The sequence below is a fragment of the Lynx rufus genome, unplaced genomic scaffold, assembly GCF_022079265.1.
Source record: "Lynx rufus isolate CCGP_SWC_20201006 ecotype Redwood Valley unplaced genomic scaffold, mLynRuf1.p SCAF_1, whole genome shotgun sequence".
In the NCBI taxonomy this organism is placed as follows: domain Eukaryota; kingdom Metazoa; phylum Chordata; class Mammalia; order Carnivora; family Felidae; genus Lynx; species Lynx rufus.
In genome coordinates, this window is record NW_025814823.1 from 172,365,432 (window position 1) to 172,388,249 (window position 22,818).

Sequence of the window (22,818 nt, forward strand, 5' to 3'; positions counted from 1 at the left end):
AGGGGCTTCCAGAAGGACCAGATGGGCATTATGCTCAGCCATCATTAGCCTGAATGGCCATTAACTAACTTCAATGAGACTCAAGCTTTGGGGAGGATTTTTGTTTGTTTGTTTGTTTGTTTGATCTGTAATAAAGAATACTTACCTTTGAAAAGTGCCTTTGCGGGGCGCCTGGGTGGCGCAGTCGGTTAAGCATCCGACTTCAGCCAGGTCACGATCTCGCCGTCCGTGAGTTCGAGCCCCGCGTCAGGCTCTGGGCTGATGGCTCAGAGCCTGGAGCCTGTTTCCGATTCTGTGTCTCCCTCTCTCTCTGCCCCTCCCCCGTTCATGCTCTGTCTCTCTCTGTCCCAAAAATAAATAAACGTTGAAAAAAAATTAAAAAAAAAAAAAAAGAAAAGTGCCTTTGTTGGTGTGGACTAAACAGCAGCTACTAGAATAGGAATGAAGGTGTGTTTAGTTGAAGAACGGACATGCTGAAATAGTGCTTTGCAATTAACCTAAGGTATGCAAAAAATATAATGAATTGTAAGGTAGAAGGTGTTTTTCAGTAGTTTAAAAAGGTGTATAGTCAAATTCTTAACATTTAGACGTCTTATTGAAACAGTAATTTATCTTGTTTCACCACTATAAACATACGTATTTGCCAAGTTGGAAACAAGCAAGCTGTGGGGTCCAGGAGCAGATCAAGATTAAACATAAGAGGCATTTCCTCGTCTACTCGGATCTGTGTAGACAGATCACTCGCGGTATACAGCCTTCACCTAAGGGTGAGGGTAGCTAACACCATTCAAACTCAGTGTGAAACTGGATGTGAAGGAGCGTAAAATATTAACCCCATTTTAGCGACAGCGTAAGGTTCTAAAACTTCGGGTTTGACAAGACAAGAGAAGGAATTCGAAGCTTTCGTGGATCCTCTCGCGATAAGAGAGGTGCTAACGCCACGTCAGAAACTACATACGTTAGTGCAGAGCGACAGATGCCGGAACAAATGATAACTGAACAACCGCGGAAGCGTAGGCGGGGAGGTGGGCTGGACTTCCGCCGGAAAACGGAGTCGCCTGGGAAATCTCAGAGCCGATTACCGGCAGGCTTTCTGCCCGGAGGCCGTGGGCGGGCGCTGTGTGGGCCTGGGCGAAGATGGCTTGCGCTGCTGCACGGTCCCCGGCCGACCAGGACAGGTGGGTCCTGAGAAAGGGACGGGCTTGCCGCGAGCCCGCGGGTGTTGCGCCACCCTCCCCACCCCCGAGAAAGGCTAGCGGCGGGGAGCTGGGCTCCGGCCGCAGGCTCCGGGCCGCTCCCCGGGTGTCGGTTCCTCTGGGAGGCCAGCAGCGCCAGGCTCTTCGTAGGTCCTCGAAATTCCGACTCTGGGTAGCTCAGTGTCTGCCTGTACCTGAGACAAAGGACCTTGGGTGCGACGTGGGCAGACATTGAGTAACAGACTCACAAGTGACAAATCTGTTCTCTTGTTACGTTCAGGAAGGTTCGTTCAGGTTCTTCACAGTCTTTTAAAACCTCTGGTGCCGTAGTTTCTGTGTGACAGCAGGCCCCACCCTCGGGAAGTTCTCTAGGCAGCTGTAGCTAACTGAACAGTGAAGGCATTGGTTTAGTTTGGTTTTAAACCTTCTCTGGCAAGTGGTGTTTTCTAAGTAGTAAACGAAAGTTTACTTTTTAGGTAAGTTAAGTAAAAGGGAGACAATTTAAAGAAAAACTACTAAGTAAATAACAGGTATGCTGGCAGTCCTGTTGGTGATGAAAGAATGAATGAGTTTTTGGAAATACTGCTCTGCTGATACTAGCTGTGCTTCCTTCTGTGACAGATTCATTTGTATCTATCCCGCTTATTTAAATAACAAGAAGACCATCGCGGAGGGGAGGCGAATCCCCATAAGCAAGGTAAATGGGCTGCCACCTCGGTACTTGAGGGGCTCTGAGAGGTTGTACTGTTAGGGCTGCAAGGGCTTCTTTTACTGGACTGTATTGTGTAGGACCTGAAGTGAACAGCTGCCAAGAATTGAGGCGCTTAACAGTGGTGAAACCAGAAAGGCTCTAATTCCTAGCTGGGGGGATTTTTTAAATGGTTCTTCATGAGCCTGTGCTTGAAAGAGGATGGGTGGGGGTAGGGTTTGCATGTTGTTACTGGTTTTTAAACCAAGATTGTGAAAACCTTGCCCTTAATAAAGGAAACCAAGCTTACATTATTGTATACGTCCAGAATGCAACTGCGTTTTTAAAAAAGACTTGCAGAGGGGCGCCTGGGTGGCTCAGTCGGTTAAGCATCTGACTTCGGCTCAGGTCATGATCTCGCGGTCCGTGAGATCGAGCCCCACGTCTGAGCTGTCAGCTCAGAGCCTGGAGCCTGTTTCAGATTCTGTGTCTGTTTCTCTGACCCTCCCCCGTTCATGCTCTGTCTCTCTCTGTCTCAAAAATAAATAAACATTTAAAAAAATTTTTTTAATTTAAAAAAAAAATAAAAAGACTTGTAGAGAATTTAGATGTGTTGAGTTTTATAGTTTATGTCCATTATCTTTTTTTTTTTTTTTTAGGGGTAAAGTGTAATACTTTTAAAAAGTAGGGTGTTGCAGCTGTTAAAAATAGGATTTTTCCCTTGTTTAGGTTTTACTTTTTCATGTTTGTTTATTTTTGAGACAGAGTAAGCAGGGTAGGGGTGGAGAAGCAGGGAGAGGGAGAATCCCAAGCAGGCTCCATGTTGTCAGTGCAGAGCCCGAGGATGGGCTCGATCTCATGAAACCGTGATATCATGACCAGAGCCGAAATTAAGTGTGGGACACTTAATCAACTGAGCCAGGCGCCCCAAAGCCCTGTTTATGTTTTGTAATCTAATGACAGATTCAAGGAAGTGACCTGAAGCGATGCATTATTTTTGTGTCATTTATTATTTCCCATTTTGTTGTTTAGATATGTGTAAAGGAAGGTCTGCTTTGCTGCCCCAGAGTAAAAGAGACTATACCAAAGCCCTGATTCAGGATAATGCCTGACATCAAGCCAATGTGACAGAGGCCTCTGGTAGCAGGGTCTCACATAACTTGGAGAATAACTGGTTTTTAACTTTATTGACATATAGGATACATACAGAAATATAGATAAGTCTTAAGTGTATATCTTGATTAATTTTCACAGACTGAGTACACACATGGGTAACCAAGCACCCAAATTAAAAAAAGAAAGCATTTTCAGCACCTAGGAAGATTCTTTTGTCTCCTCACAGTCACTGCCCCCTCCTCATACTCACAAGGATAACCACTGTCCTGACTTCCAGCACAATATATTAATTTTGTTTTTAAACTTTATTTTTTAAATTTTATTTTATTTATTATTATTTTTTAAATGTTTTTATTTATTTTTGAGACAGAGACAGAGCATGAGCAGAGGAGGGGCAGAGAGAGAGGGAGACACAGAATCTGAAGCAGGTTCCAGGCTTTGAGCTGGAACCCACAACTGCGAGGTCATGACCTGAGCTGAAGTTGGAAGCTTAACCGACTGACCCACCCAGGCGCCCCTTTAAATTTTATTTTAAAGTAATCCCTGCACCCAGCGTGGGGCTTCAACTCACAACCCCAAGATCAAGAGTCGCATGCTCCTCCAACCAAGCCATCCAGGCGTCCCTTTAAATTTTATTTAAATGGCATTACATACACTATGTACTTTTGTGTCTGTCTTTTTTCACTGAACTTTAAGCTTAAGAAATTTATTCACATTTTTTAGTATAGTTTGTTAATTTTCACTGCCCTGTAGCAGCGTTTCTCAACAACAGCACCACTGACATTTTGAGCCAGATCATTCTTGTGTGGGGGCTGTTCTGTGCACTTTAGGTTTTTTAGCAGCATGTTTGGCCTCTACCCACCAGATACCAGTGCCTTGCCTGACTCCTCTGACAATTAAAAATGTCTCCTAGCATTGTAAATATCAGAGGGGAAAAATTACCTTACTGAAAACCACTGCTCTGTAGTGTTGAAGTGTATAAATATACCACAGTCTATTCTACTGTTGATGGATAATTGGGTTGCTTCTAGTTTGGGGCTATTACACATACTACTACTGTCAACATTCTTTAGCTTGTCTTTTAGGGAACATGTTTTGCATTTTTCGTGGATATATACTAGAAGTGGAATTGCCCATCCATGAAGAATGCATATGTTTAGCTTTAGTGGACGCTACCAAACCACTTTCTAAAACGGTTGTTACCTATAATAGTTGTTTAATCAGTATTCATTTAGCACTTACTATGCTCCAAGCCTCATACCAGATAACTTGGGAATATAGTGATAAAACAGTACTTGCCTTTGTGAAGTTCATGTTCTGTTGGAAGGGGATGGACACACAAGTATGAATCAGTGTTATTCCCAGGAGTTTTTAAAATTACAGTGCAAAAAACTGTACCTAATGAAAAGGAAACCTAAGGTTTTGATAGGTATTGTGATCATAGTATTTGAAATGATTCACCCAACAATACAGCAGTAGCCACTTACAGTAAGCTGTTTAGTGTTTTTGTTTTAACTGTTCAGGCTGTTGAAAATCCTACAGCTACTGAGATTCAAGATGTGTGCTCAGCAGTTGGACTTAACGTATTCCTTGAGGTAAGAGGTGTTTCTTTCTTCACTATTTTTCCTACTCAATCTCATTGATGTAATAACTTTCTTAAAGCCTGTTTTTTTGTTTTTTGTTTTGTTTTTGTTTTTGTTTTGCCTTTTCACATTAGAAAAATAAAATGTACTCTAGAGAATGGAATCGTGATGTTCAGTACAGGGGCCGAGTCCGGGTCCAGCTCAAACAGGAAGATGGCAGCCTCTGTCTCGTACAGTTTCCATCACGTAAGCTTTTCTGAATAAACAAAGTTTGGGGACAGCTTATTCCTGTACTCTGCAAAACAGGTTCTAAAACTGACCTTTTGAAAGGTAAAAATCATAATTGGCATTCTACAGATTAATTTAGAAAAGGACTACTGCTAAAGAGAGGAAAACAGTGGTTCTAACTTCTCCTAAGTTAAGGACCTCTGAGAATGTGATGAAGCCTGTTTGTTTCTCCAAAAAATTTGTTTTGTGAACATGTTATGAACCTCTGCAAGTCCATCATTATTCCCAAGTTAATAGTGTAGAATTACTGAATGGTCAGATGTTTATGCCATTTCAGATCCTAGAGGCTCTGGGGCCTGGTAATAATTTCTAAAACTAATCTAAAAAGCCATACTAAGTGAAAGAAGCAAGAGAAATGCATAGTGTGGTACCACCTAGGTACATTTAAATACAAAATATTACTGTTTATTGATATATATGTCTCATTGCTTATTGATTATTATATATGTAAATGTATTTTAAGTGGACTGTAAGAAAACCCCAGTCTTAAAATAGTAATTAACCTAATGGTGAGCAGGGAGTGGGGACACAGGGATGGTGGTCAGAGAAGACTGTAGCATTATCTCTTATTTTATTTCTTTTTTTTTTTTTTTTAAAATTTTTTTTTTTCAACGTTTTTTATTTATTTTTGGGACAGAGAGAGACAGAGCATGAACGGGGGAGGGGCAGAGCGAGAGGGAGACACAGAATGGGAAACAGGCTCCAGGCTCTGAGCCATCAGCCCAGAGCCCGACGCGGGGCTCGAACTCACGGACCGCGAGATCGTGACCTGGCTGAAGTCGGACGCTTAACCGACTGCGCCACCCAGGCGCCCCTCTCTTATTTTATTTCTTAGACAACAACAGTAATCAAACACAATTGGATATCAGTATCCCAAAATATTAATTCTTAGTTTGGGGAAGATGAATTTTTTTTTTTTTACACATGATTCTTTTCTGAATTCCATTTCTAAAAACTATAATTTTTTAAATGGAGCTATTAATTCCCTTCTTGTCACAATAATCCCAAGCTGACAACTAAATTGTTTTTAGTTTAGTTAACATAGGTTGGTTTTTCTATGCTAAAACCTGTCCAGGTTAGTAGATATTTCTGGAAACAAGATTGTGACTCCAGAGTAACAGGTAGTATATTCCCGTGTATTTCTTCTTCGGTTTGACATCTTCCTTTACTATCTCTTAAAAGATAAAAAAAACAAAAAACTTTTGACTTCACCAGTAAGTAAAATATAAGTAAAAAATTGAAAACATTTTTCTCCCTGTTTCTAGCAAGAAAATAGTTAGAAAGTAAAAAGAGAGAAAAAATGAGGAGCTTAGTGTATTGAAAGTAGCTACTAGAGCCTGAAGAGTTATTTGGTGCACAGAGAGGGTACCTGCAGGCATAAATCATCTGGGCATATGAATGACATCTTTTGTAGCTTGATGACATTGACAAAATTAAGCAGCCCTGTGTTTCTGTAGCTTAAGATAACAATGATGTCTTCATTCTGTTTCCCAGTTTTTGTATTTAGATTAATTCTCCTTTGATCTTGAAGTCAGTTACTAGAGCCAAGACCAAAATTTGTGTTTTAAATTTTTATTTTGTTCACTTAAATATTTCATTGTAGTTCTTAGAACCTTTTCTCTAGGAAAGGCTCCCACTTGAGCAAGTCATGTCTTCATACTCTTTTTTTTTTTTTTTAATCCTTGTCATTCTCCTGATGTGACAATTTGTTGACCTTTATGATTAATTTGAAGTTAATGAGCTTTTATGTCTTATTCCTTAAGTTGTACACTAAGCCTAACTTCTGGTTCCTAGGTAAGTCAGTAATGTTGTATGCAGCGGAAATGATACCTAAACTAAAAACAAGGACACAAAAAACAGGAGGTGGTGACCAAAGTCTTCAGCAAGGAGAGGGAAGTAAAAAAGGGAAAGGAAAGAAGAAGAAGTGATCGGGGATGAGAATCAAGTATGTGGTACTACTGTGAGAGACGTGAACGAAGGCTTCTAATTTATATCTAAGAGAAACAGAAGCTTTTTGTTTGCATCATTTAATCAAACTATGGACATTTGTGCCTCCCAGCTTCAGCATCAGAGCTGACAATGAAATAAATTTACATCAGAAGTTTCCATCTAGCTCTTACACAGTATAAAAGAAAATTTCTTTGCCTTTCAATGGAGAGTTTTTGTGGAAGAAAGAAGCATATTTTTAAGTGGACAATGGATTCTACCATCAGTTACTTGAAATTCTGTATCTGTCCTGTGTGTAACATGTTTCAGATAATGAGTTTAATTAAAGATTTGAAATACACATTTTCTTCAACTTTTAAGTTAGTGAAATAAAATTTGAAACTGACTTTTAATAGCTTTTGCCTATGAACTAATGCTAGTAGAAGAGGTAATTAAAGAGAATAAAATGAGTCTTAGTGTGAGCTTAAAACTAGAAGAAAATGGCTAAATCCTCTTGGACGTTTATGAACAGCTAGTCTACAGATCATTTTAATCAATTGTCATCAAGTGTTCAGTTACTAGTTTTTTGACATGGAAAATCCTGGAGTTTAAGCTTTAGATTTGCTTGTTTTATAGGCTTCAGAACATTATTTATTTATTTAAAAATATTTTTTTTTAACATTTATTCATTTTTGAGAGACAGAAACAGTGTGAGTGGGGGAGGGATAGAGAGAGAGGGAGACACAGACTCTGAAGCAGGCTCCAGGCTCAGCTGTCAGCACAGAGCCCAATGCGGGGCTTGAACTCATGAACCACGAGACTATGACCTGAGCTGAAGTCAGACGCTTAACCGACTGAGCCACCCAGGTGCCCCAGAACGTTATTTTAATTGGAGTTAATGTTACTACCTATGCTTTAACACCTTGAGATATACTTTTTCTCAAAACACTAAATTGGATTGGTGATTCTGACTTTATTCCAAAGCACTATTTCTGAAAGTGGTAATTTTGTATAAGATTTAAGAGAATCACTATCCAGCCATTTGTTTTTGTCTGAGCATCATTTGGGGAACTGTCTTCTCTGACTCCATATGCTTCTGGAAGGGCTATTAATTATAGGACATACCACTGGGTATGACCCAAGCCAGACCAATGGTTTATTTTTTAGGAATTTAAATCTGGAGTAGAAACACAGACATATAGTTGATGATGGAAGCTAAGATACTTGATGGTCTACAGATTTGAGTTATCCTAAGTCCTGTTCTTGAGGCCTGTTTTGGCTCTTCTGTGAATTCTGTAAACTATACTTTATATTCTTCCAGTAAATCCCATTTTCATTGTTTTTATTGCTTGAGAAAAAATTCCACTTGATGACAAAATAAGTGAATCCAGAGTTTCAGAGTTTTAAATGGACTTACACACCTAAGCTATAGGAAGGTGATCCATGGGTGTGTAGGAAGAAGTATTCAAATTTTTACTCTTTTCTCTCTTTAATAATTTCTGTTGTTCATACATTTTATAGTGAACATAATAGTATAGCAGTTTATATATTTGATTTACAAATAAATATTGGGGCAGTCTATGCAAAACAAGATTCAGAGTAGCCCTCTGGGAAGATCTATTACTTAGGAATGTGTTTATGTAACAAAACAATGAGAAACGTAAGCAGGAGTTACTTTTTTTGGAATAACATAAAACCCAAAGGTATTACAGGTTTTGGTTCAGCTGCTCAGTGATGCCCTCCTATCTTCCCATTCCACTATCCATGGCATGTTTCTAACAGCTTGTTGTCTCAAGCTTATAAAAGGGCTGATAGAACATCAGATTTCAAGGCAGAATGAAAACCTAGCTGTGCCAGACACTTTTATTCCTGCTTTAGGAAAGCTAAAGATTTCTCAAAATCCCTCCCAGCCAACTTTCATTTAAGTCTCATTGTCAAGAACTGTGGCTCATGTCCATCTTGAACTGCAAGAGAGGCTAGGAAAGTGACTATATAGCTTTTTGAGTCATGAAAATGGAGTCAGCCAAGGAAGAAAGTGGAGACTGGATATTGGGGCAGTCAACTTAAAAGATTTGTCACAGGGGTACCTGGGTGGCTCAGTCGGTTTAAGTGTTGACTCTTGGTTTCAGCGCAGGTCATGAGCTCACAGTTTGGGGTTTGAACCCCACGTCGGGTTCTGCAGCTGGCAATGCTCTCTCTCTCCCTCTCTGCCCCTCCCTGCTTACACTGTCTCTGTCTTTCTCAAAATAAACTAAAAAAAAAAAAAAAAAAAAAAAGATTTGTCACAGAAAGATGACCAGAGTCTAAAATTATTTGGGTTATGGGGCAATAGGGATTGTCAGAAAGGTTTCGGGACTCTTTCTGTAATGCGGCAATCAGTGCATAATTGAACTTTTCACATTGTTGCAGTCAGTGCATAATTGAACTTTTCTTTGCCAATCAAGTAAAAAATACAGTCTTTTCTAATGAGCAACACTGAGCAGGTATTTTTATGTTGAAATGCCATTTGTATTTATTTCAGTGAGTTATGTTCACATCCTTTGGCCACTTTTTAAGGACTTTATTGTTATCAATATAATAGATAATGTAAAGAGCCAGCTAGTTTTTGTGTGTTTTCTATTTATTTTTATTTTTTTAATGTTTCTTTTTGAGAGAGACAGAGCATGAGCAGGGGAGGAGCAGAGAGAGAGGGAGACAGAATCTGAAACAGGCTCCAGGCTCTGAGCTGTCAGCACAGAGCCTGATGTGGGGCTCGAACCTATGAGCCATGAGATCATGACCTGAGCCAAAGTCGGATGCTTAATAGACTGAGCCACCCAGGCATCCGTTTGTTTTTTAGGCATTAACTTCTATCTGTTGAAGAAAACGATTTAGTTTTACCCCCCAATGTATGCTTCCTATCCCTCCCTCCTACCACTCTATTTCATAACTTTAATCAGTATTCAGAGTTCACATTACTATCCTGTATTCCATTCATAGCTGAACCATGCAATACTTTGCTACTCAAATGTGTGGTCAGGGGTCCAGCAGCACTGGTCTCTCCCTCCTACCACTCTATTTCATAACTTTAATCAGTATTCAGAGTTCACATTACTATCCTGTATTCCATTCATAGCTGAACCATGCAATACTTTGCTACTCAAATGTGTGGTCAGGGGTCCAGCAGCACTGGTCTCTCCTGGGAAATTGTGAAAAATGCAAAATCTTTGGCCCCAGCCCAGAATTTAAAAGGTCCCCAAGGGATTCTTATGCACATTACAGTGAGAAACACTGAAGTATGCTATTGTTATTTTTGTTTTCTGGATTTGTGTTTTCCATAGATCTAATTATTTTATTAGTTTTTTAAATATTTATCACTAACTCAACCACACAGTATCAGCTGTCAAAAAATATCCTTTTAAAGAGTTTGTACATGTCCGTTTAATTCATCTTTTTAAAGAAGTCTTTTCTGGAGCATTTTACCTGGTTCTAATCTCTACTGGTTACCCTTTAGGCCTAGTGCACAGCTTTACTCTGCATCCAGAGTGACCTGCTTCACTGCTTTGCTGTTTTGGGCATCCTGTATTATGGAATCCTGTGCATTCTGTCTTGGGTTACGTCCTTGTTTGTAGCCCATCTTCAGGATCTTCTGGGAAAAATGCAAGGGAGGTAAATGTTCTTAGGCGTTGCATGTCATTGTACCCTCACACAGTTTGGCTGAGTATAGAATTAGAATCGAAAGTCATTTTATTTCAGAAGTTCAAGGACATTGCATCGTGGTCTTCTGACTGATGTTTTAGCTGAAGGGAAGTCCAAGTCATTCTAGTTAATGATCTTTTGTGACTCACATTTTTCTTGTTGAAACTCACAACATCTCGGGGTGCCTGGGTGGCTCAGTCGGTTGAGCGTCCGACTTCAGCTCAGGTCACGATCTCACGGTCCGTGAGTTCGAGCCCCGCGTTGGGCTCTGGGCTGATGGCTCAGAGCCTGGAGCCTGTTTCCGATTCTGTGTCTCCCTCTGTCTCTGCCCCTCCCCCGTTCATGCTCTGTCTCTCTCTGTCTCAAAAATAAATGAACATTAAAAAAAAGAAAGAAACTCACAACATCTCAATATTTTAAAATATCACAATAGTGTGGCTTTGGACTTTTTTGTCTATTGTGCTGGGTACCTACCTAATGGGCCTTTCAATCTGAAAACTTGTGTCTTTCAGTTCTGGGAATTTTCTTGAAAATTTCATCAGTGGAATTCTTTCTGATCTTGGAACTCCTTATTTGGATATTAGATGTGCTGGACTAGCTCACAAATTTTCTCATCTTTTTTTCCTCTTATTTCCATTTCTTTGTCTTTATATTCTATTTCCTAGAATTCCTCAGCTCTGTCTTCCAACCCCTCTATTGAACTGTTCATTTTTCTTATATTTTCAGCTTCTTCAAGCTTTCTTGTTATCTGAATATTTCCTTTTTCTAGCATTTTGTTCTCAGGGGGTATGCTTTATATTCTTTTGTTTTCGATTTCATTTCGTTGGCGGTGGTTGTGGTTTTTATTTTGATCCCTGTCATATTAAGTGGCTTTCCTTAGACCAGGGTTTTTTGGTTGTAGATTGATGGCTTTTTGAGTGACAAACCAAAAAGCTGATTAGAAGTTCTGAGCACATAAGAAAGGTTTGCAGACTGAATTTTACTAAAGGGATATCTGGGTGAGATGTTCTTTTAGGGGAAATTTCCAAGATCAGAAATGTTTTTTCTTAGACTGACCTGTTCCCTAGAGTCCAACAAGCTCCAAGGAGGATAAAGACCTGGGCGTCCAGTGGGAGAAGTTGGAGTGGGGGAAATGGGTCTTACCATTGAGTCAATCCAGTTTTTATTACAACTTCCCTCCCTTGACTCTGCCTGTGTCCTCCCCACTCCAGAAATCCTTTTACTATCTCTGGAGGACAATCTCTTTCACCTGAAAGAAGATAAGGTGTTTTTTCACTATTCCTTTTTTTAAATTTTTAGTTCCCTCACAACATTAAGATTGTTCTTTGTGGTTATTTTGATATTGCGGGTGACTTTATAAAGAAAAAGTTTTTTTCTTAATGTTTATCATTTATTTTGAGAGAGAGTAAAAGCAGGGGAGGGTCAGAGAGAGATGGAGGGAGAGAGAGAATCCCAAGCAGGATCTACACTGTCAGCACAGAGCCTGGCTGACCTGCAAACCGCAAGATCATGACCTGAGCTGAAACCCAAGATTCGGATGCTTAACCAACTGAGCCACCCAGGTGCCCCTATAATGAAAAAATTTTTAATGTTTGTTTATTTTGAGAGAGAGAGAGAGAGACCAAGTGCGAGTGGGAGAGGTGCAGAGAGAGAGGCAGGGAGAGAATCCCAAGCAGGCTCCGTGCTCCCAGAGCAGAGCAGGATGCAGGGCTTGAGCTCCCGAACTGTGAGATCATGACCTGAGCCAAAATCAAGAATCATGCTCAACCAGCTGAGCCATGCAGGCACCCTATAATGAAATGTCTATACCAAAGAGATTAGGTGTGGTAGGCAGAATAATGTGTTGTTCTCCCACCAAAAAAACCCCCTTGTGAATATTACTTCATATGGCAAAAGGCCTTGCAGGTGTGATTAGGAATCTTCAGCTGGAGAAAGTAGTGGTTATCCAGGTGGGCCCACTGTAATCTGAAGGATCTTTATAAAAGGGAAGTAGAGTGCTAAGGGGTCCCAAGCCAATGAATGCAAGCAGCTTCTAGCTGAAAGAAGCAAGGAAATGGATTCTCCCCTAGTCTCCAGAAGGAATGCAGACCCTTTTGGATGTCTGATCTCCAGAACTGTAAGCTACTAAATTTATACTGTTTTGAGCCACTAAATTTGTGGCAATGTGTTATAGCAACATTAGGAAACACAGACCTGGTGAACCAATATGAGTGAAGGTAAACTGCAGACCTTGGGATTCTTGACCCCAGTAGTAGTTTCTACAAGTTCTTAACACTGGCTACATGTTAGAATCACCCTAGAGTTTTAAAAGCATACTGGCACCTGGGTATCACAGTAGATACCAGAATTTCTGGTAGTGGAGGGAGATACCAGCATTTTTGGAAAGCTGCTCAGGTGATTGTAATATGCAGCCAGATCTAAAAACCACTGTATACTAAGTGTAGAGGTAACGTTTGTCTAACCCGATGGTTTTTATCTCAAAGTGTGGTTTCTGGACCATCGGCATTACCTAGGGATTTATTGGAAATGCAAATTTTTCAGTTCCACCCCAGACCTACTGAATCAGAAACTCTGGATGGGACCAGCAATCTGTTAGAACAATCCCCTCCCCTGCAGAGAAATTCCAATGCACACTGAAGTTTGAAAACCAACTGATCTAACCAAAGAACCTTCTTATTGTTCTTAATACTCTGAGATGTATATTATAGATTTTATAAGCTAATATTGTAATAAAGAGCCAGAAAAAGATTTAATGAAGGTCATTCTCAAACATAATTACTTTCCTACTGTACTACATATAACTTAATATCATCTGATGGCTCAGGATGTGAACTCTCACTCTAGACACCATGATTCTAGACATACAGACATGTAAAAGCAGATGTGGAAGACAAAGCTGACCAAAGCATGCCCTCCAGAAGCATTTTTTTTTTAATTTTTTTTTTGTTAATGTTTACTTATTTTTGAGACAGAGAGCATGAACGGGGGGTGGGGGGGGGGCAGAGAGAGAGGGAGACACAGAATCAGAAGCAGGCTCCAGGCTCTGAGCCATCAGCCCAGAGCCCGACGCGGGGCTCGAACTCATGGACCGCGAGATCGTGATTTGAGCTGAAGTCAGACGCTTAACCGACTGAGCCACCCAGGCGCCCCCCAGAAGCAGACATTTTTGATAAAATTCTCAAGTTCCTCCTTCCTTGGTCTCTTCTTAAGTATAGAGTAATTTGCAGGCACATGCAGGAAGTGTTTGCTACATCAAAATGTACTTACAGGCAACCAACTTCTAGGAGACTGGGTGTAACGAAATATGCAGTAGAAAGCAACTTAGGTTTCTTTTAAATCCAGTGCTAATTTGGGGCGCCTGGGTGGCGCAGTCGGTTAAGCGTCCGACTTCAGCCAGGTCACGATCTCGCGGTCCGGGAGTTCGAGCCCCGCGTCGGGCTCTGTGCTGACGGCTCAGAGCCTGGAGCCTGTTTCCGATTCTGTGTCTCCCTCTCTCTCTGCCCCTCCCCCGTTCATGCTCTGTCTCTCTCTGTCCCAAAAATAAATAAACGTTGAAAAAAAAAAATTTAAAAAAAAATAAATCTAGTGCTAATTATTGCTAAAAGCTTTTCACGTTTGTTTTCCTTTGGGAGTTTTTCCTCTGACAGGTAGTAACCACCAGGGGATGACTACAGGCCAGGTAAAGAATGGGGTTAATGAACAGCAGTGTTTAAGGTTCATTTACCTGTATTTTACTTCAGATATTGCTTAAATGATTCTAGATTCTCTTAAGCCCCAGAAAATAAAATGAAACATAACAGTTCAGTGAGATAACAGAAGTTTATTTACATCCATTTCCATTTAATATATCACATCTTCAGGATGGGTGATAACTTATTTAATGGCTATGCTCATTTTCTTCAGGCTATGGATAGAAAACTTTCCCCAGAGTAGCAGTAACTGTTGATCTGAAAGCTTTCAAGTAAGGGAAGAACTGTTGGGGAGATTCTTTGATTTTACCCCTGAAACACCATTCATGTACACATAAATGCTTGTCTTCTAGCCAGACACAGGCTCAATTAGTTTTTCAAATACTCTAGCCATGGTGATATGTTATCTGGGAAATTTAAACAGACACAATTGCTCAACTCATTAACTTCTGTCATTAGTATGTACACTTTGCCAAAAACAGGAACTTAAATTTCTTACAGAATGCACTGCAGGAAAAAGCTGTAAGGACAAAATAATTGCATTCAGAATATATTTTCTTACTATAGCAGTTTTTAAACTGGTATCAGCCTGTAAGTAGTTATGAGCAATAGTAACTTTTACGCTTCCCCCTCTTGCCTGGTATTTTGTATACTGAAAGTTATATATTCTACATGCTGACAACCTGATTATATATTCTGTATGCTAGAAGTTGCTAATTTTCATTCTTCTGCCACCAAGAAAGGTGTACTTTATTGTGGGGAAAGGAACTTAAGTACTCCTGGAGGAACTTTTTTTTTTTTTTTAATCTAAGGCTTGATTTTCTGCTGATAATTAATTGCTTATTTTCTAAGTTTTTTTTTTTCCTTTAAGGTAAGTTTAATAAGATGTCTTATGATTACCACTGTCTTACAGGAAAAAAATAATGTGATCCATATTATAATATTTAGCTGATATTGTCCCTAATTTTTGATATCTTTGGTATTTTTTACATCACGAGATTTCATTATGATCTTACCCATTATCCAAAGGACAGCTAATTATCTCCTTTTTGCCTTAAAAAGTATTTTACAGACGGGATAATTAAACTTGTTTTGTTATAATTGGTTTTGTTTGGTCAGTGTAGTCTAATTCAGAAGGATGCTCAGTTTTTGAAGTTCCTGTGAGTTGGCAGATCAAACCAGAAACCTTAATGTTAAATTTTTGTTCTGTACTTAAACTATGTGGTTATCTGCAATTTATCAAAACAGAGTATAAAGATGAAGGCATTTAAATGGACCACAAATGACTGAACTTTAAGCCAGGGAGGCCTCTTGTTTGTTTGACTTTAAAGGCCAGAGAAAGAAGGTGAAAGCAGTTTGACTTCACTGTCAACTGGATTATATAGGTTAGATCATCCTTTCATTCTCCCAGCCTTGGTCTAAGAGCCTGGTGTCGTCATTAGCATGTAGCTGCTAATGACAGAAACAAGAACATACCTGTAATCAGAGGTGGGAAAGTCTAGAGGTTCCTTAGGCTAGTTTCAAAAAAAAAAAAAAAAAAAAGACTCGTAAAGAAACAAGACTAAACCAACATATTACTCAGCTTTGAAGAAGAAACCAGGAATGGTTTCCGTTATAGCATCTTAAAACAGACAAATCTAAAGTTTATAATCAGCTTTTTTTTAAAGGCCACAAGACATTACTAGTTCTACAGGAAGTTGGGAGCTGTGTATTATTGGTGTGTGTGTGTACATTTCCCCATCTATCACCAAAGTGACTGCTTTACACATCTATTCTGGTATTCAGCTGCTACAAAGTTAGCGAAACAACCAGGTGATAAACCAGTTTATCACTTAACTTCATTTATCACTTAACTATTCACTGGAAATATCAGTATTTGTTTTTTTAATTTTCTGAGATATTATTTAATAGATCACACCAGCACACTGGAACCTTCAGCTTTTGGCAGGCGCTCCCTGTGAGCATTATACATGTCACAGTCAGACAGTAACATTTCCCTACACATATGTATGCACAAATACATTAAAAACATTTCATACAAAATTGTACATTACATGAAGTAGAACCTTAAAGAGTATCCTAAAATAGAAGTACAGAGAAAATGCATGCAGAGAGAGCCTGTTGAAGTACAAAGCCTGTGGGATATAGAATTTCAAGTTTCTATTTCCTACAGGATGGTAACACATGTCTTTTCCTTCCCAGAGGCAAAATATATTTTCCAAAAATTTGGACGCTGCCCATTGCATTAAATTTAAATGCCCCCTATGTATATAGACAGTAAAAGTAAGCAAAAGAAACCAAAAAAACACACATTCCTTTTTTTTAATATATCAAAAATGTTTCCAAGGCAACATTATTAAAATGATTATACCACAGTCCCTAATATAACATCAAGCGCTAATAGGCAGGTACAGAGAGGGCAGACAGGTCTCATCCAGTCAGCAGTTAGGTGCTCTTCTTTTCTTCACCAAGTAAATTCACTGCTGCTTTCTTGGCTGTTAGGAGGGAAGAAAACTGTGTCAAGACTATTTGTAATGCCAGCTCGGTTCCTAATGTAGTGACTAGATAGCAACTTGGATGACTCATATCCAGATGAGAACACACTGAGGTTTGTGGCAGGGCTGAGAGAGTTTCCAGGAAGTGGACCAGAGAGAGACCTCTTCAGAGCACAGATCCTGAGTACCCTAGCATATTTCGTTAAGGTCGTCTAGCCTAACCCTGTACAGTAACCGTCTCCTCTAAGCTGTCTACCCTCCTTCAGGTGTCACAAGAAGCAGGGATTCCCTGGGCATGTAGTGCTCCTCTGTACAAGCAAGAAATTCTTGTTTGTGTCTGGGTGCTCACCTGTTTAATTTGACTATGTCTCAGTCTGATGACAACTAGGTCATCTATCCCATGGTGACAAAAAAAAAAAAAAAATCACAGAAATTCCTCCTTCCTACACCTCAGAAATGATGGAATATTTATACACCTTTATATTCTCTTCATTGTGCCACCATTTCCCTCTAAGTGTTTGAGTTGGTGGCAAGATACTACACTCATCAAGAAAATATTCTTGTATCTGTGGGAGACTAAGCCTTCCTCTTCCTAATTACCAAGCGACATGGAATATGCTGTAAGAACTAGTGTGGAGTGTGAGATGGGGGATGGGGGTGTTATGGAAGCCTCCAGGGCCTCCTGGGAGAATCCACAAAGTGCACCTGTTTTTTTCAACGTTTATTTATTTTTGGGACAGAGAGAGACAGAGCATGAACGGGGGAGGGGCAGAGAGAGAGGGAGACACAGAATCAGAAACAGGCTCCAGGCTCTGAGCCATCAGCCCAGAGCCTGACGCGGGGCTCGAACTCACGGACCGCGAGATCGTGACCTGGCTGAAGTCGGACGCTTAACCGACTGCGCCACCCAGGCGCCCCCAAAGTGCACCTGTTTTTGATGGGGCCCAGGGTGAAGCACTGCCAGTCCTTCCCTGTTCACCAGCTGCCCGAGGGCTGTTCTCCCTTCACTTAAAGTTGCTGAACAGTTAACAAGAAAGTGCAGCCTCTCTCTTAACTAGCCCATTGTAAAAATTTACTTCCTGAGGAATCCAGAAGTTTTGAAGTCTAAAATGAGTCAGCATGCAAGTTCCTCCTAATTTATTTTCATTCTTACACTCCTGTTTAGCAATGTATCAAAGTAAAATTGGATTTTAGAGTATTGACATCTAAGAACCAAGGGTCTAAGCAATGTGAGTGAACTAGACAGAAGTGACATCGCCAGAGGTTGCTGCTTTGGCTGAGGCAAGGAACAGGAAGGAAACTTCTTAAAAGGAAACTGGCAATCCCCAGGTGGGAGGACATGAAGGCTACAAGTCAGAAAACACTTAAAACTGTAGAAAAAGGAATCCAAGTAGACTGGAGCTGTATGCCTGGGAGAGAAGTCCAGTGGAGAGAGGAGTGTGTGAAGGGCAATAGGGAGAACATATCCACACTGCTGGAGAGCTGTCTTGGGGATCTTACTGGCCCAGTGGTCAGGTCAGTTCTCTCCCACTTTCTAATTACCACAGAGCTCTCCAAACAAAATGGTAAGTCTACATCCCTCACTACTTTTGTCCAATTTATAAAACCCTTTCTGTGCCCTCTGGAACTCAAGACCCAGTCATCAGCAAAACCTCTTCTATCCCCATCCATCTCTCCGAAAGTTTCTTTCACCTTCTTGCTTTTACAGAAATCTGGCTGTCTCTTGAGAACACTGCTTTCTCAGGTAGTGGCTATTTTTTCTTTCTTCCTTGACCCTAGTACGAGTGGGTCTGGAGGGTTTGGTAAGCTGTCTTTGTTCTCCATTGCCACGTTCAGAATCTCATGACATCAGATTATATCTGCTACCAGCCTTTCTTTTTCCAGTCATCTCAGACTCTTGGGTTATGCTGCCTCATTTCTTTAAGATTTTAACTCCAAACTTATTTTAGTTATTGGTGATTTCAGTATTTTGCCAGTATCCTGGCCTCTCGGCTGTCCCCTCCAATAACCTTTACGCTCCATCCTACCAACCCCCACCTCTCTCCCAACCTCAGGCATTCATTCCACGATCCTCATCACTACCTGTGACCACAGTCCCTCTATAGTCTCAGTGTCCAGCATCCCACTCTCCCCCACCACGCCCAGCTGTGCAGCACACGCCCTCTGTTCTACTGATTCAGAGTCCTCCCCCACCACCTTTTCCACCGTCCCTTCCCTCCTTGGCCAGTTGAAGTTCCACCATCAGACACTAAGCACTCCCTGGTCCCTCTCTCACTTCATGGTTCTTTACTCAGTTGGCCTTGGCACAGAGCCCCACCTGCTCTGCAGCTGCGGAGCTAAGTGCGTCAACTGGCCTCACTTTAAGTTCACTGACACAACTTCAAATGAGCCTGTAATACTCCTGACAGTCACGTGGCACTGCCCCAGTCCATCCACTCTCCCACAGTCCTGGAGTGGCCAGCAACCGACGGTCACACTCACTGGTTACTCATCTGGGCTGCTTTCACACTAGAGTGGCAGAGCTGAGAGTCCCAAGCAAGAGCTGATGGCCCACAAAAAATAACATTTATTATCTGATCCTTCACAGAAAACGTCTGCTGACCCCAGTCCTAGGTGCCTATTTCATACCATCTCTTTCTATCACCATCTTCCCCATCCTCTCTCCGCTGACCTTCCTACTTCACTGAGAAATGGGAAGCAGTGGGAAAGTCCCTTCTGTAGGCACCCACCATCACAGGCACTCACCTACCAGCATCTCTACTCGTGTTCTCAACCTCTGTGCCCCATGACCAGTCCTGTTCCTACTCTGGTTCCCATCTCTTCTGGTCTAATTGGGGATGGAGCTCCAGAAGCTCTTCCCTCACTCATACCCACTTTTTTGCTCTCTTCTGGATCATTCCCACTAATTTTCAGACATATTTTGTTCCTTCTACTTTAGGAAAAAGAAAAAAAAGCACATCCTTAGGACCCTAGTTCCTTCTTCCAGGTGCAGCCACAGTCTTATCCTTTTTGCAGGAAATTTCCCAAAAGACCTACATTCTCTCAGCCTTGCTTCCCATCTCTCAAATCCATTCCAATCAGCATTTGGGTCCCACCACTCCATAAACTGTTCTGTCAAGATCACTAGTGCCTTCCTCACCACCAAGTGTAATGGTCAGTTTTCACTCGTTACCTAACTTGACCTGTGTCTGCAGCAGGTGACACAATGGACTACTCCCCACTTTGAAACTTTCTTTACTTGGCCCCAAGGACATCAGTCACATGGTTTTCTTGCTACCACAAATGACTGCTCCTTATCAGTCCACTTTATCAGTTGCTCCCCATCTCCCCAATCTCTAAACATTGGGGGCCACCGCCTCAGACCTCATCTTTCTAACTACGTTCACTCACTTAATAATCTCACCTAGTCCCATGATTACTATCCTGCTGGTGACCCCCAAATGTATATCTCTAGCCCAAACCTGTCTCTGAATTCTCAACATATATATCCAACTAGCTGCCTGACTACTCCATGTAGGTACCTAATAGACACTTCAAAGTTATGTCCAGAACTGAATTCCTTATTTTCCCCTCTAAACCTGCTCTATCTAGTCTTCCCCATCTCTACAACAATTCTTTCCTTCCATGTGTTCTGGCTGAAAAGTTTGGCTTTATGCATGACTCCTCTCTCATGTTCCATGCCTGGTCCATAAGCAAATCCTATTGGTTCTACCTTCAAAATATATCAAGAATCCTGGGGCTCCTTGGTGACTCAGTCGGTTAAGCAACGGACTCTTGATTTTGGCTCAGGTTGTGATTTCATGGTTTGTGGGGTCGTGCCCCACAACAGGCTCTATGCTGACAGTGCAGAGCCTGCCTGGGATTCTCTCTCTCCCTCTCTCTCTCTGCCCTTTCCCCACACTCTCAGAAATAAATAAATAAACATTTAAAATATACATATCAAGAATCCAATGACTTCTCGCCCCCTACTGCTACTACTATGAGCCAAGCCACCATCGTCCTCTCCAGCCGGATCACTGCAAACACCTTATAACTGGTCTCCTGATTTCTTCCCCATCCCCCTTCAGTCTATTCTTAATACAGTGGCCTGTTAAACACAGGGTGGATATGTTGCTCCTCTGCTCAAAACTCTCCAACAGCACCCCACCTCACAGAGTTAAAGCCAAAGCCTCTACAAAAGCCTATAAGGCCTTACCTGATCGGTCTTCCAGCCTCCACTCCCCAACCTCTCTGACCTTATCTCCTTCTTCTCTTCCTCTAGATCATTCCCTTCCACCCATACTGCTCCTGCCTCCAGTTTAAACATGCAGTTCTATCAAGAGCATTCTTCCCCATGGTTTCTTTCAAGTCTGATTCAGGACAGTCTTCTTGGTGAGGATACCCTAAATCACTCTATTTAAAATTGTACCTTTCCCTTCAGCCCTGGTATTCCCTATCTATCTGCTTTATTTTTCTCTGTATACTCTAACTGTATCATGTAATTTTAAATTTTTACTGTGTATCTCTCAACAAGAGTATAAGCTTCATGAGTTCAAGTAGTATGGTCTGTTTGGTTCATCCCCAGTGCTATGAACATGCTTGGCACATATTAAGCACCTCAAGAAATAAATACTTGTTGAATGAATGAATGAATCTGGATACGTGAAAGGGCATTCTCTTGACCTCTAACAAAAGCAATTTGAAACAGGTCAACCTGAAATGAATTAAAGAGATTGTACTGGTATATAAACACAGATGATTCTCTAAACTCTCTGCCCACCACAGGAAAGTCATTTTTCCTAATGTGCTGACTAAACAGTGCATTAAATGTGGCATGGTGGGAGAATCTTGGAAAAAGTAAAGGGCGACAGGCAAAGTATTAGTAAAGAAATCCCAGGGTGGCCTCAGCATTTGGCTGAGGAAAGCTGATAGGAAAGGGGAGAAGCAACTTGTTATTTGGGCCCAGTACTTCCCATGTCCTCTCACCTGCTGAACCCAGCTGCCCCTGGGCCTTACCTTCTTTAGTGATGGTATCTACAGTTTCTTTGGCTTTGTCCTTCAAGTCATTCACCATAGTGTCCACCTGGGACTCATGCTTCAGGAAGAAAGGATGGATGACGCGCTTATACAGCAGTTCTGCCCCGTTAGAAGGGCTTGGGGCCATGCACCACAACAGGAAGCCGCACTGCACAGAATGAGAGTCAGCAGGTTACGGGACAGTAGTGGGCATCCTGACAACACACACTGCCGCCTCTGCTCTGTGGATGCCGCTGCCTCGGCTATGTTCTCCAATAGCATTTCCAGTGTTTTCTGCAGGCTACAAGTGCCCTTTTCTTGGATGGAAAAAACACCTGACAAATCATGACCTAGTAATGCTGAGACTGAAAACAGAAAGGTAAAACACACCAAATCTGACGACCTAACTTCCTTCCTAATTTGGATCACTTTTTAGTTTATGGCTGCAAGAAGTTCTATTAATCAAAACTCTTAAAAATCAGTTTAAGAAACATAGTACTTAACTGCACGTGTAAAGAAAACTGTCTAGGGGCACATAGGTGGCTCAGTTAAGTGACTGACTCCTTTCAGCTCAGATCACAATCTCATGGTTTCTTGGGTTTGAGCCCCACATCATGCTCTGCATGCTGACCATATGTGGAGCCTACTTGGGATTCTTTCTCTCTGCCCATCCCCCCACTTGTGCTCTCTCTCTCTCTCTCAAAATAAATAGATTTAAAAAAAAAACTGTCTAAAGAAACCCGTGAAGCTTGTTCTTAGTTGGCTTACCCCAGTAGGTCTGTCACATGTATCCATCCTGTTATAGACAAACTCAGCAGAATCTCAGTTTTTGCCTTCGAGGAATCTTTACAATCAACTGTTCATCATCTTCCACTTTGAATGTAGATATCATTTCCCAACTCTTTTATGGCTGTACTTTGCCATTGAAATAAAAAAGAGACCAGGGGCACCTGGGTGGCTCAGTCAGTTGAGCGTCCGACTTCGGCTCAAGTCATGATCTCACAGTCCGTGAGTTCGGGCCCCGCGTCGGGCTCTGTGTTGACAGCTTAGAGCCTGGAGCCTGTTTCGGATTCTGTGTCTCCCCCTCTCTCTGCCCCTCCCATGCTCATGCTCTCTGTCTCTCAATAATAAATAAACATTAAAAATTTTTTTTGAAATAAAAAA

The 22,818-nt window shown here is 41.3% G+C and overlaps 2 protein-coding genes across 2 annotated transcripts in view; one reads left to right on the forward strand and one right to left on the reverse strand.

The window, feature by feature from the left end:
- Window positions 1-1,065: 1,065 nt before the first annotated feature.
- Window positions 1,066-7,158, forward strand: SRP19 (signal recognition particle 19). Its single transcript, XM_047090255.1, has 5 exons — window positions 1,066-1,178; window positions 1,818-1,893; window positions 4,524-4,595; window positions 4,718-4,829; window positions 6,666-7,158. The coding sequence occupies exons 1-5, from the start codon at window positions 1,138-1,140 to the stop codon at window positions 6,797-6,799; spliced, it is 435 nt and encodes a 144-aa protein (XP_046946211.1). The 5' UTR covers window positions 1,066-1,137; the 3' UTR covers window positions 6,800-7,158.
- A 7,117-nt stretch (window positions 7,159-14,275) lies between these two features.
- The window catches only part of REEP5 (receptor accessory protein 5), a 39,958-nt gene continuing 31,415 nt past the window's right edge, over window positions 14,276-22,818 (reverse strand). Inside the window, exons 4-5 of the mRNA XM_047090267.1 lie at window positions 21,655-21,823; window positions 14,276-16,659 (exon numbers count right to left, since the gene is read on the reverse strand). Coding sequence (XP_046946223.1) covers window positions 16,610-16,659; window positions 21,655-21,823 — 219 coding nt within the window. The 3' untranslated portion in view covers window positions 14,276-16,609. The remainder of the gene's footprint in view (window positions 16,660-21,654; window positions 21,824-22,818) is intronic.

What these genes read in the sequence shown, in the direction of transcription:
- SRP19 (XM_047090255.1), top strand. Translation starts at nt 1,138, where the DNA reads ATGGCTTGCGCTGCTGCACGGTCCCCGGCCGACCAGGACAG. An exon ending in TCCCCGGCCGACCAGGACAG is followed by an intron (nt 1,179 to 1,817) that starts GTGGGTCCTGAG and finishes CTTCTGTGACAG; the next exon opens with ATTCATTTGTATCTATCCCG. An exon ending in TCTCGTACAGTTTCCATCAC is followed by an intron (nt 4,830 to 6,665) that starts GTAAGCTTTTCT and finishes TCTGGTTCCTAG; the next exon opens with GTAAGTCAGTAATGTTGTAT.